This window comes from Oryx dammah, unplaced genomic scaffold (genome assembly GCF_014754425.2).
Source record: "Oryx dammah isolate SB20612 unplaced genomic scaffold, SCBI_Odam_1.1 HiC_scaffold_1, whole genome shotgun sequence".
Classification (NCBI taxonomy): domain Eukaryota; kingdom Metazoa; phylum Chordata; class Mammalia; order Artiodactyla; family Bovidae; genus Oryx; species Oryx dammah.
In genome coordinates, this window is record NW_024070185.1 from 101,386,429 (window position 1) to 101,401,008 (window position 14,580).

Below are 14,580 nucleotides of genomic sequence, written 5' to 3' on the forward strand. Positions count from 1 at the left end.
TTTCTATTGTGTTTATCCATTTTCTGTTTCATTCATTTCTGCTTTTATCTGTATTATTTCCCTGTGTTTATGTTAGACTCAACTTACTCTTTAAACTTAGTCTCTAGATCTCTTAGTGGTGAAGCTTTGTGACACTGATTTTAAACCTTTATCCTTTTCTAATAAAACTTTTAATGCTATAAATAACATTCACTTAGATGTATCCATGAATTTTGAAATCTGAGGTTTGCATGTGTTAGTATTTAGTTCAAAGCATTTTCTGACCTCCCTAATATTTCTTTGGCCTCTGAGTTACTTACAGGTGTGATGTTTAATATTCAAATAGTTGAAATATTTCCAAATGTCTTTTTGTTATTGATTTCTAGTTTAATTCAGTTACGGTCTGTAGAGACAGTTCGAGACTGTACTTCGTATGGTCTCAGTATTTTTCTGTTCTGCCTCCTTTTTCTGGGAATCCGATTGTGTGTCTACTGGGCTGCTTGATGCTGCCGCTCTCTGTTCATTAGCATTCAGTCTTTTCTCCTGAGAGTAGCAATTTCTGAGAGAAGACAGCTTGAAATTTCCAGTCGTAGGTTTGGTCTGCTGTTTCTTGTCCAGTTTTCTCAGCTTTTGCTTCATGTAATTTTGATGCTCTGTTACCACTTGCACACAACATAGACTCATTATGGATTCTTGGTGATTTGACTTCTTTATCGTTATGCACGGTCTCCCGTTACCCCTGGTCATATTTCTTGTTCTGAGGTCTGTTTTTTCTGTAATACTGCCACATGCATCTCCTGCCCTCTCTTCAGTACTATTTGTGGAGTATACCTTTATTTAACCTTTTACTTTCAACTTATTCATGTCTTTATAGTCTTGTTTTTTTTTTAAGTATGACATTCTCTAACTTTTATTTGGAATGTGGAGATCATATCATTTACATTTAATGTGATTTCAATATTATTGGGTTTAAATCTACCATTTTCCTATTTGTTTACTGTTTCATTTGTTCTTTCTTCCTTTTTCTCTAATTTTTTTGCCTTATTTTGGACTGAGAATTTTTTATAATTCCATTTTTATCTCTACAATGGATTTATTAACTGTAATTCTTTGGGCATTTTTAATGATTTATTTCAGTTTTACACTATACATTTCTAACTTATTAAGTCTACCTTCAAAGGATATTAGCCCCGTTTGTATATTGTGTGAAAAACTTTCAACAAAATCTTCTATATCATCTTCCTAATCTTTCTATTATTGTTGCCATACAGTTTATTACTACTTGCAATTACCACAATTCATTGTTACTATTTTCCAATGAGCAGTCAGTTACCTTGTTAAAGAGATTAAAAATGAGGGAAAACATCTTTTATGTTCATATATATACAGTTCCCAGTACTCTTCTTTTCTTTCTGTAGATCCAGATTCTTATTTGGTATCATTATTTTTTATACCTAAAGAACTTCCTTTAGCATTTCTTATAGTTGCAGGTTTGATTTTTTTTCCTCTTATTTATTTCCATTTGTGAAAGATAGTATCACTGGATTTAGAGTTTTATTATTTTATTTTTAAAATATTTTTGTAGTTTTTTAAATTGAATTATAATTGATTTATAATGTTGCATTAGTTTCAGGTGTACAGCATAGGGATTCAGTTCTATTCAGTTATGTATAACTGAATCCCTATGAATATATATATATTTTTAAAGATTCTTTTCCCTTATAGGTTATTATAAAATATTAAATATAATTACCTGTGTTATACAGTGGGTCCTTTTATATTAGTGTGTATATGTTAATCTCAAATTCATAATTTATCCCTCCTTCCTTTTTCCCTTTGGTAGCCATAAGTTTGTTTTATATGTCATTGGTCTATTTCTGTTTTGTATATAAGTTTATTTGTACCCTTTTTTTGTTTGTTTTTTAGATTCCACATGTGAGTGACATCATATGATATTTGTCATTGTCTGGCTTACTTCACTTAGTGTGATCATCTCTAAGGCCTTCCGTGTTGCTGCAAACGGCATTATTTCATTTCTTTAATATTTATTTGGCTGTACAGGGTCTAAGTTGAGGCATGTGGGATCTAGCTCCCCGAGCAAGGGTTGAACTTGGGCTCCCTCCATCAAGAGCATAGAGTCTTAGCCACTGGACCACAGGAAGTCTCTCATTCTTTTTTATAGCTGAGTAATATCCCATTGTATAAATATAATTTATATCAATTGCATGATGATATCTTCTTTATCCATTCATCTAGGTCAGCCCTTAGAATTTTAGATTGACATTCTCCTTTAACTTTGTTCGGTTGCCTGCTGGATCTGTAGTTATTCTTATTTTTGTTCACCTGTACTTAATTTTTCCTCTTTTCTGGCTGTTCCTGTCATTGGTTTTCAACAATTTTATTATGATAGTGTGCCTTGGTGGTGTTTTCTTTGAGTTAGTTGAGCTTTTAGAACTTGATTTTATGGTTTTCATCTGGAAAAATTCTGGCCATTTCTTCAAATATTTTTTCTGCCTCACCCCCTTTTTCTGGGACTCCAATTATATGTGTGTTAAACTGCTTAATATTGTCCATACTCCATTTATTTATTTACAACCTTTTACCCAGTCTGGTTTTCATTGGATTTTTTTTTTTTCTTTTTGCTCTGTCTCAAACTTCACTGATTTTTTTTCTTCTGTGGCATCTAATTAGTTTTTATCCCATACAGTGTATTTTTCCTGTACCACTTATTTTTATATTCAGAAGTTCCACTTGAGTGTAGTTTAGTTTGCTCTTTTTTACATCTCCCATTTCTCTCCTTATGCTGTTCATATTTCCCTTCATATCTTGCGCGTATTTATGATGTTTACAACTGCTAATGTAAGATTCTTATTGGCTAAATATATCATCTCTATCCTTCCTAGGTCTGTTGCTATTGATTAGGTTTTGCGTTTTTTTTTTCTGGTTATAGGTCATATTTGCCTACTATTTTGAATGTCTGGTACTGATTAGATGAATGACATTGTGAATTTCATATTGTTAGGTGCTAGTTTTTATTTTTTAGAGACTGTTAAACTTGGCTTACAGTTTGTTAAGTGGAATCACTTTAATACACTTGAGGCTTGTTCTTAAAATGTATTAGGGCAGGTCTAGGGCAGTGCTTAATCAATGGCTAATTTAGCTGCATAATAAACGGACTGTCCAGGGCTTCTCAGGTGGCAAACCCCCTACAATCTCCAGGGCTCTCTCTTTCTGACACTCCTCTGCCTTAGTACTTTTCCCTTTAAATTCTAGCTGTCTCTGCCTGAATTTTGATCTCTGTCTCTTAAAAGTGACCACTGGGCTTGTTCAATTCCCTGCCTCCAGGCAGTAAACAGGGCAGTCAGAGAGCTCACCACATTTGCTTCTTTTTCTGGGCTCACACCCCGGGTTGCCTGTTTGAAAGCAGTTGTATCATGATCAGTAGTTGTTTGAAACTGGAGAGCAGTTCCTATGGTAGGGGATCCTTAATGGGCAGAAGTGAAAGTCCCCTCCCCATAGATTCTGATGCATAAATCTGTTCATTCTTTGACTTGTGAGTTTAAAGTACATGTCTCTAAAAATACATATGAAATTCTGATTAGAGTGTGCTTTTCATTATCTTATGCATTTTCACATGGTTCTCCAGGGTACACAGCCACCTTTCTAGTGGCTGCAAAATATTCCTTGAATGCCCATCCCAGAGTCTTCTAGCTGGCTGACTGTGAATATGTAGAAATTGGAGAAGTCTCTTTTCTAGGTATGAAAATTCTGGCCTTGACCTCTAAGGTCTGATGCCTTAAATTGAGAAGAAAGGAAGAACAATGTCTGGCAATCCTGAACAGAGGCCACTGACCCACTGATAGCCTCAGGTTGTGAATTCTACCTGTCAGATGATGTCTCAAGGAAGTACACCCACAACAATAATAAAAGAGCACAGAAAAACAATATTAGAATATTGGGCAAATAGGTTCACAGCAGAATAGTCATACTGGAAATGGCACAGCCCTGAAGCTCAGGACCTAAGGTGTAGTTAACAATTGGTAAAGTATTGGTGCAGTAAAAGATGGTGTGGTCATTTCTGATGGCAAATATGTAACTCAGATAATTTCTACTTAGAAACAGTTCTACAAAAATGTCAAGAAGTGACCGTGCATAGAAGAGTATGGCGTGTGCCCATTACTTAAAACTGAATACCAGTGTAAATGTACAGGTTAACAAAAATTAGGGGAATTCATGGAGGACGCACCCAGGTACCAAAGGACCTGGGCTGTCCGTCCCAGCTCTGCTGCTGGTTTTCTGTATGATCCTACGTGTGCGCTTTAGTTTCACCTTCTGCATGTCATGAGGGGGTTGCGAGTTATCTACTTTATGTCATTTGCTTTTGCTGTGTTCATCTAATTAAGTTTCTAGTAAATACACTAAAAAGACAAAAAGACACACTTCAGAGAAGCAAGAGTGTGAGATGCTTTCTGCGTCTTGGGGTGTAATGGGCACCCCTTCCCCAGTCTCAGAACTTTGTGCTTGTGGGTGTTGGGGAGCCTCCCATCCAGACTCAGAACATAGTGCTTCCCATTCCCCAAGCGCTTACTCCATGCTGGGTACTGTGCCCACTGCTCTTTCCCTATATTATCTCTTATTAGTTCTTCCAGCAATTGTGGGGGTATCTTCATTCTTCCAAGTGATGAAAATGATGCTTTGCAGGCATCAGATAGTTGTCTAAGGAGCTGGGATTTGAACCCAGGCCCGAGTCCCAGAGACCAGTCTCGTCTTCACTTGTATGCTCTAGTTCTCTCCTTGTTAGCTAACAGGCCTCTGGCGCTTCGGGGAAATACACTGTCCCCTTTGTGTCCACAGCGGACAACGAAAACAACATCGCCTCCAACCAGTCCCGATCGCCCCCTGCTGTCGTGGAGGAGAAGTGGAAGCCCCAAGCCCAGAGGAACAGCGCCAACAACAGTAGGTCTTTCCCAGGTGGATGCCAGGGACTGGTGGAAGTCTGCTCCAGCCCCTCCCCCTGCTTGTTCCCCTCTGCCCCCCTCCACACCCCTGTACCTCCCATGGTGATGCGAGACCACGCATAACGGTTTACCAAGCACTTTCATACCTGAGACCTAGTTGATGGGAATTCTGACCTCATGGGATGGACAGAGGAGGCCTGGGGAGACCTGATCTATTTGTGATCAGAGAACACAAATTCATGATAGAATCAGAATTAGAATCCACTCCCCACAATTTCTCTGGTCTGCTTTCTCCTGACACTGTGGCCCCAGGTATCTTATTCACTAACGCCTTCTGTATCAGAGGCTGTTTCTGTTTTGAGGAACAGGTTAGACTAGTTAGCTTCAGAGGTCAAGGTGAATGGCACATGCAGCAAATATTTGCACACATACCACTACCCTCTGTTTCCGTGCCCATGGCAGGCACTACTAGTCAATCACAGAACTTCATTCCCAGGAGACTGTCACATGTTAAAGACTTGCCAGGACCATCAGTTTGCACACAAGATGAAATCACTTCATAATTCCTAATACTAGATGCTTGAGTATTAGACTGCTGCCAGACCAAGGAGCCTTGAATGCCAGGATTAATCACGCCTCTCTTTGTGTCCCCCCCCGCGACCCACCAGCCACGACCAGTGGTTTGACACCCAACAGCATGATCCCTGAGAAGGAGCGGCAGAACATCGCAGAGCGGCTGCTGCGGGTCATGTGTGCCGACCTGGGTGCTCTGAGCGTGGTGAGCGGGAAGGAGTTCCTGAAGCTGGCCCAGACGCTGGTGGACAGCGGCGCCCGCTATGGGGCCTTCTCCGTCACCGAGATCCTGGGCAACTTCAATACGCTGGCGCTGAAGCACCTGCCGCGCATGTACAACCAGGTGAAGGTGAAGGTCACGTGCGCCTTGGGCAGCAACGCCTGCCTGGGCATCGGCGTGACCTGCCACTCGCAGAGCGTTGGCCCCGACTCCTGCTACATCCTCACGGCCTACCAGGCCGAGGGCAACCACATCAAGAGCTACGTGCTGGGCGTGAAGGGCGCGGACATCCGCGACAGCGGTGACCTGGTGCACCACTGGGTGCAGAACGTGCTGTCAGAGTTCGTGATGTCGGAGATCAGGACAGTGTACGTGACGGACTGCCGGGTGAGCGCGTCTGCCTTCTCCAAGGCCGGCATGTGCCTGCGCTGCTCAGCCTGTGCCTTGAACTCGGTGGTGCAGAGCGTGCTGAGCAAGCGGACGCTGCAGGCCCGCAGCATGCACGAGGTCATCGAGCTGCTCAACGTGTGCGAGGACCTGGCAGGCTCCACCGGCCTCGCTAAGGAGACCTTCGGCTCGCTGGAGGAGACCTCGCCGCCGCCCTGCTGGAACTCGGTCACGGACTCGCTGCTGCTGGTACACGAGCGCTACGAGCAGATCTGCGAGTTCTACAGCCGGGCCAAGAAGATGAACCTCATCCAGAGCCTCAACAAGCACCTGCTCAGCAACCTGGCGGCCATCCTGACGCCGGTGAAGCAGGCGGTCATTGAGCTGAGCAACGAGAGCCAGCCCACCCTGCAGCTGGTGCTCCCCACCTACGTCAGGCTGGAGAAGCTGTTCACGGCCAAGGCCAACGACGCGGGCACCGTGAGCAAGCTGTGCCACCTCTTTCTGGAGGCGCTCAAGGAGAACTTCAAGGTGCATCCAGCTCACAAGGTGGCGATGATCCTGGACCCACAGCAGAAGCTGCGGCCCGTGCCCCCCTACCAGCACGAGGAGATCATCGGCAAGGTGTGCGAGCTCATCCACGAGGTCAAGGAGTCCTGGGCTGAGGAAGCCGACTTCGAGCCCGCCGCCAAGAAGCCCCGCTCCGCCCCCGGAGAAAACCCTGCCACCCAGGAGGACGACCGGCTCGGCAAGAATGAAGTGTACGATTACCTGCAGGAGCCCCTCTTCCAGGCCACCCCCGATCTCTTCCAGTACTGGTCGTGCGTGACCCAAAAGCACACGAAACTCGCCAAGCTCGCCTTCTGGCTCCTCGCGGTGCCGGCCGTGGGGGCCAGGAGCGGGTGTGTAAATATGTGTGAACAAGCACTTCTCATCAAAAGGAGGCGACTGCTCAGTCCAGAAGATATGAACAAACTCATGTTTCTGAAATCCAACATGCTTTAAGACTTCCAGATTGAAAAAAAAAAAATGAAAGAGAGAAAGAGAACGTTCAAAGAAGAAGGAAAAAACCCACACAACACTGTCGCAAACAAAGAAAAGGAATTTAAGTTCTAAACACTGTGGACCTCATTATAAATGCCCCCTGGAAACTTAAGTGCTTTTTTTCAGTGTGTATGTGCATGTGTGTGCACGGGCAGCTCTGTGCTTGTCTGCGTGGCTGCCGAAGTGTTGCACACGCGTGCACACACATACTCCCCTGGTGCATGCATGCATGCCCCCTCGTGGGCATGTGTGCATTAAACTGGGCGTGTCAGGAAAGCTGAGTGTTTGGGAAAGAGGGAAGATGCTTCACTTCCTTTTCTCAGTGAGGGGGCTTTAAAAGACTCCATTTTCAGGTGTGCAGATTGTACAAACTGATGTTGTGAAATGTTCAGGCAGCTGAGATCTGAAGTGACTTGACGCTCTCTGTCCTTCACCCTGTGGTCCCCCTACTGCCCGTCACCCCCACCCCCAGTCTTCCTGACCCTATCACGCCCCACTCCTCCCCAGCTGCCCTGCCATGGATTCTCCAAACTGCATCAGATGGACAGCTTCTGCACTGGACTTTGTTCTCGTTCACCTTCAGGGCATTGAGCTGCTGCCTTTACGATACCCCTGGGTGTCAGGGGGCAGCCGCCTTAGAAACACACCTATCTATCTCCCCAAATCAGGAAAGGAGACTTTTAAGAATATAAAGCTGACCTTTTGCTTTTTAATATAAGAGAGAAAAAAAAAGACATTTTCAAAGAAGTATAAGATAACTGTCTCCACTCCTTAATAATTTTTTTCCTAACATTTTAGCAGTTTTTGCCTTTTTTTTTTCCAATTTGATTTAGACTCTGCTAGGAGGCACTGAATGTCTATAACTTATATTTTGGAGGGTTTTTTTGTGGTTTTTTTTTTTTTTGATTGCCCTTTTTGTTCCTCGAGTCACACTGTAAACTAGCTCATCTCAGTGGTGTATTCAGTATCCTGAGGTTTTTATCAGCCTCCCCTGTACGGTCCAGTTTTCCTGTATTTGAAACAGCCAAGACCGTGAACTTGGCTGTGCCGTTTGGAGACCAGGAGAGGTATTGGAGTCACAGGTCTCACAGACATGGGATTTGGTGGAAGCCACAGAGAAACATGTGGCTTAGGAGTGCTGACTGTAAGTGGAAGGCCGCCCTCCTGGCTCGCTGCGTCTGGTACTGCGAATGTCTGACTTCTGTACCCAGAGTGCATTACACTACTTGCCGCATCACTGACCCTTCCGGCTCAGCAGGGAATCCTGAGTTGATCATGTTCACATCCATCACACCTCAGACCTGCAACCTCCTCTTCCTCCCCAGGACCTCGGAGATTCCAGGGGTTCCACTGCCCACGGCCCTGGGGCTCCCCTACATGAGCCTCAGCCCTCCTTCTAGGACAGTAGTTGAGCACGGTGCCTTGCGGGCCCAATGAGGGATGTTTGAGGCTGGAATGGCATTAGGCCACATTCAACTTGATGCTGTGAAAGATGGTTTTAGGCTTTTCTTCCTCTGTGAGCGGTTTAGGTTCCACACACTTAGCCTAAATGCCAACAGGGTGACCCTTTCCCCTCTCAAGAGGTGGTTTTGTCAGGATCAGTGCTCAGCCTCCCACCCCACCTCTCAGTGAATATATACTGGTGGCCCAGTATCCCCTCGGTGCCCAACATCACAGGGGGAGCCATTTGCAAAGGCACATTCTACCATCCTAGGGGGCTGACCAAGTCCACCACATCCCTCCTTAGTAATAAAACATTGTTCAACTGCAAGATACCTCGATTTCAAAAAGCACTGTACAACAGCCCTCTCCCTGCTCCCCGGTCCATGGCAGTAACGTTGGGGAAGTTAAGTTAATTTAAAAACTCAAGGCTTAGGATCATGGACCAGAACACTGTCCCAGGTGCCAAGCCTGCTCAATTTGCCTCATGAGAACTAACCCTCCGCATCTTGGACATACTGAAATGTATCCCAGAGGGTCGTTTCCACGTTCACTGCAGCAAGCCATGGTCTCAGGAACCTCCTCTCCCAGAGAAGTTCTGGACATTTACTCTACAACATTTCCAAGGGGTGTCACACCATCAGAAGAGCCTCTTATCTGCACTGGACAGTCACCTCGTGTCATGTTCTATAGTATTTGGGAGCATTGACAGGCTATTTGATGAGACTTTGGGAGATCTTCCAGAAGGTGGCTGTAGGCTTGCTAATGGGGGAGATGCCTACAACTGAAGGCCTCCAGCCTTGCTGCCGGGGAGACCTGGCACTCTGAGCCACACAGGAGGGTAGAAACTGCCTGTGTTGTGTAGCTGGTGGGAGTCAAGCCTCAGAGCCCATCCTCTCTCTCCTTTTGAGTGGGGAGCTGTGCTGGTCTTGCCTCATTTTAGGGGCCACTCCACAAATCGGCATTTCACTGTCTTACAAAGCCATCAGGACCAAGCCCAAGTATCAGCGTCCTTCTTGGAACTCGGGGATGTCTGCCCTCCAGCATGAAATTTTGAGGAAGTCTTACTAAAATCCAGGTATCTAGTTACACGTCACCTCCTGTTCTGTCCCTCCTTTCCACCTCAGTTCGATCCTTAGGGCTTGGCTTGCTCTGCAGAGAAGATGTGAGTGCCACTAGGTTTCTGAAGGCTGTCTCCTGGGACTGCCTCATCCAGATAACGGGCGCAAGGTCGCAGGTAGTCATTTCTCTCTTCCAGTCTTTCGTCCTTCAGACACTGTTGTTGCCAATAGGAAGGGCTGTACCAAGGTGCCCCCACTCCGTCTGCTTTCTCACGCAGGCAGCTCGCCTACTGCAGATCCCCTTGCAGTGAACAGCTTAATAAAACCCAAAGATCTCACAGGCCCAGCCACTGGCCCCTCGTCTCCAGCAATATCCACCCTATCCAAATTCTAGCTCAGCCAAAGGATTGAGGTCGGCTCTTCCAGCTCATCTCCTGGCGCCTGCCCTGACATGGACCTTCAGAAAGGTCTGTCTTCTGCCTCCAAGTTCTGTGGCCGCTGACCACTATGGGACTCTGCAGCTCAAGGCGGTCGATTGCCTGCTGACTTGGACAGTTTGCCAGAAGTGTGTGATTCCCAGGACAGAAGGGGCCTTGTTGCTGACATGCACGGACCCCAGTGAGGATGCGGAGAAAACACACGTCCACTCTGCAGGGTTTTCCCGCCTCCTCTGAGGCCAGTCAGCTTCGCCACCAAAGCCCAAGCCAAGGACCATAGCCTCGTGGGTGGTGCCACAGATGTGGAGTAACCGAGGGGGTCTCTGCTTCACCAAGAGCAGGCATGCCATCCCAGTTGTCATGAATGGATGCCTGGACTTGTGCCAACATGGTTCTTCCCTGTGCCCAGGTCCACCAGCCAGGCCTCCCTCCAGATGGTAGCTAGAAACCAGGAAACAGAGGGGCTGTCAGATGAAGCTCCTTATGGCAACTCTTCGTTTCAGGGTTCACGGCATAGAAAACCACCTCCTGTGTCTGTGAGCGAGGACACTGCCATCACCCAGCCTGGCAGCTTCATGGTTGGCATCCAGGCTTTGGCTCTTGGCTGGGAAAAGGGTGCTGAGGTTTCCTGGTGAGGAGAGAGCAGTACGATGACGCAGTTGAGAAGCTTTACATCTCCCAATTTCTGGGAAGGACTCTCTCGGATGTCAGCTCTGTAGGCTGGTGAGCCTCCTGTCCTTCAGCTTGCTCTTTTCTCTCCTGCACTTTCAGGAAGCACCAGAGAAAAACTCTGCAAGGCATGTTTTCCACCGTGAAGCTGACCCTCTGCCCTTAGGCGTCACCCAGGCTTGTGTTTGAACTTGCACTAAACTCCTTGGAAAATGGGTGCCCGAAGAGCTGTCGGGGATGCTGCAGGCACTCTGGGAGGCCACAGCTTCACAGGGAAGGTTTGGAACGAACCTGGGATGCTGACGGAGAAGGGAGGTCCCATGAGGAATGACCCAGAAGGGGACAGTACTGGGATGTTGCCATGATGACGGGTGTGCTGGCAAAGATGGAGTGAGGAGCACCCAGGGCACAGCTGGAAGTCTCCTTCTGCCCCCATGGAGCTGGGGCAAGTTCATAGCTCTGCCCTTGCCTGGGGAACAGCGGCAGCACCTCTGTGCCTGGAATGTACCTAGAGAAGGGCTTCTAGAAAGGCTGCTGGCTTAGGTGAAACCAAGAGGCTAAGGAAGGCTCAGGCTGTCCCCTGGAGACAGTAGGTGGGGAGGGGGCTCCTGTCTGGGCCCTGCCGGCCCCGCCTCGGCCCCCTCTATCCAGTCGGGAAGGGGCCTGCCCCCTCGTCACTGTGGCTAATGTTTGCTAGGCCAGTTATGGTGAACCAATGATACAGTGTTTTCCCTCTTGCGTTTCCCCTCCCAGTTCTCCCTTCTCGGGGTTTTCTGGAGGATCTTGTTGTAGTTGTTGTTTTCCTTCCTCTCTCGTTTGGGTTTGAGGATCGTAGTCCATGGAGCCCCAGCGTTCTCTAGAGGGGCCCTGTGGTTCTGTGCAAAGAGGCACCTGCTCCCGCTTTGATGAGGGTGAAGGGCATCGGGTTGCTGTTTGTATATTCATGGCCCCACCGCCGCCACCACCATGGGCGTTGCTTTAAAGATTCGAATCCGGTACCGGTACCGAGAAGGATGTGCTAGGTCTGCAGTTGGGTGTCTGCGTCAGGACCCACCGGGGGCTTCCCCACCCACACGTCCCACTGGGCACCTTCGTCTCTTTGAACCAAAGTTCCTTTTAGGGGCACAGCCCAGCCTTGTCTGCAACCTCAGGGGCCTGGGATCCCTGTGGCGCTTCCTGAAGTCCAGGTTGGCAGAGACCATGGAGTCTGAGGCCAACCGGAAGGGGGGCTCCTCCCACAACCCAGGTGCCAGCCGGTCCCCCCCCAGGACCCTTCCCTCTCACCCAAATGGGGTCCCAGATGGGGTAGCCGGGTTCCAAAGCAGTGAGTGAGCTCGTGGACTGGCACAGGGCTGGAACTCGCCAGCCAGGAGACGGAGGGCCCTGTGGGGCTGGAAGCTCCCAGACCCACTGGGCAGTATGTCCAGGGCCTTTCAGACTCCAAGCATCAGGAGGTCATTTTGTACAACCACCTGAAGCAGAGAGATTTTTTAAAGAGCATAAATTATTTTCGGTTGTTCTCTGATGACCCTACCTTTTTTTTCCCCCCCATAACTTCATGTCAGTGATTCTTTCACATCAGGTAAATCTTACGAAAGCCTTGGTGCCCCCTCCCTCCCAGGCCCCACTCAGTAACCACGTGTGTGCACCCCCATCCTTTCTCAGTAGTTAAAGACGTTCTAGGCAATACCATGGGCACATCTGACTGTGTCTCTCTCTTCGAGTGCAAGAAACTCAAGTCATCTTAAAAAAATACAAAAAAAAAAAAAATTTACAAAAAAAAAGAAACACACAAAAAAATATCTTTTTTAGGCCAGAGTTTTCTACAGGTATTAATGAATATTTTTCTTAATCCTTATAAGTTTTATGTGTTTAATATTTCTTAATACCGGTAGCATTAATTTATACTTTTGTAGCAACACAATATTTTTATAAGCAGCCAGTGCTTGGCTCAAGTCTCCACAAGGGGTTTGTGCAGGGTTTTCTTGGGACCCTGTGTACCATGTACTGTATTTAAAAAAAAAAAAAGTTACCTAGTGTCACCCTTGCTGTGTTAATTAACAAAAGACGTTGTTTGCGGTCTCCTGTGTTGTCGATGTGGATTCCAGCAGCTCTACAAGGAGTCACGTTGCATGGGGGTTGAGTTGATGGTTCTTGTGATTTGTAAACCCCCGAGACCAAACTTGAGGGTTTATTTAGGGTTTTCTGTTTGTCCTCTGGGTTTTCGGTTTCATTTTGGTTTGGGTACCGTTTCTCCATTTATAGCCAAATCAGTTTTGTGGTGTTTAAAACTTTTACTGATGTCAAATGGAGGAAAGGAACAGAAAAAAAAATCTTTTTTTACAAAGTAATAAAATTTAAAACTGAGCTGTTTAAATGTTGCTGTTTTTACCTGTCTATTCTTGTCCAAAAGTGGGACATTCCCAGGGTGAAGAGGAAGGGTCCACTTGGTTCCTTAAACCGCCAAAAGCCCCAGCCCAGAATTCAACACCCCCTACCCTCCTCCCCTGAATTCTTGCAACATTATTTCCTGGTTGGTTGATGCCAAGGCAAAAAGACATCCTTTTAATGGTTAGAGAGAATCAGTTGCTTAAATAAATGATTTCATGTCAGTGTTGTATTTATGGTTTTACAATAAAACGACCTTTAGGAAGATGGCAGTGCGTGGCATTATTTCTTGGGCTTGGGGTTGGGCCGTGTCATCCAGGCAGGAGATGGGCACTGGAAAGTAGAGATGGACAGAGGGTCGACTGGGAGTGACAGAGCTGGAGTCCATCCCGAGGGACATTGGATGAGGTCAGGGTGGCCCTGGATACCAGAGCCGGGTCAGTGATAGCTGACGAATGAGGCCCACAAGCATGTGGCCCCTGGGGCCTTGCTCTTGAGCGCTGGCCCAGGGGAGGAAGGGTGGCCCAGGCCCCCAGGAGCATACCCAGGTGTGCCTAGACTGACGCCATTTATGTGATGTGGGTTGTGTGTACCGTCCGTTTTCTGAGGAAGGGTGCCCGTGGCTTTTGCCAAATTCCAGATGGCACCTGTGACTCTGAAGAATCAGTGGGAGCTGTCGGAGACATTCAAACCCAGTGTCTGGACACACTGTCTCCAATGCGGTCCAGAGTGGAAAGCCTGCCTGGGGAGGGAAGACACTCTCCACCCCAGGAGAGGTGCAGACAGGGCCCAGACACTACACTGGGTGCAAACACAGAGGCCGGTGGGGCTGCCAGGCAGCCAGGCCAGCTCCCTTGGGTGCCCTCCTCTCTGTCCTGAAGCTCTGAGCGGCGGCCCACCCAGGCTCCCCGGTGGCTTTCTCACAGCACCCCCTTTCCTAAACCTCCCTCCCCATTGGCTGACTGCTGAAACGCTGCCATGCTCCGAGCCAGCTCTCCCACTCCTCCAGGATGGGGTGACTGTCCCCCACCTGCCTGGAGTTAGCACACCCATCTCCTCTAAGTGAAGCACTCGTCCACGTTCACCTTGCCCTGCAGTCACGTGCAGGCCTTGTGCTCCTTCGCCCCCCGGCACTGGCCTCCCAGACCATGTGTGTGGAGTTTGAAGTGTCTGCGGAGGGGTGTCTGGCCCTGCCAAATTTCCCAGGGCAGCCATCACTCTAGCCAGGTTAAGAATCAGAGCCCTCCACGAGGGCCCTGCCAGGGTGGACTCGCCCTGAGCCTCACGCTGCAGACAGGCTCATCGATGCTTGGCTTGGATAGTCGGACTGAAGGCAAGTCTGTGACAGTGCCACCAAAAGACAGCTGTGGCCTGAGCCGGGAGCAGGGAAGGAGGGAGACAGCTTCTCCTGAAGCAGACCTGCT

General features: G+C 47.7%; 1 protein-coding gene across 1 annotated transcript in view; it reads left to right on the forward strand.

Moving 5' to 3' along the window:
- ZNF618 (zinc finger protein 618) overlaps nucleotides 1–13,421 on the forward strand; it is a 102,405-nt gene extending 88,984 nt beyond the window's left edge. The window contains exons 15-16 of the mRNA XM_040238408.1: nucleotides 4,834–4,935; nucleotides 5,606–13,421. Coding sequence (XP_040094342.1) covers nucleotides 4,834–4,935; nucleotides 5,606–7,122 — 1,619 coding nt within the window. The 3' untranslated portion in view covers nucleotides 7,123–13,421. The remainder of the gene's footprint in view (nucleotides 1–4,833; nucleotides 4,936–5,605) is intronic.
- The last annotated feature ends 1,159 nt before the right edge of the window (nucleotides 13,422–14,580 follow it).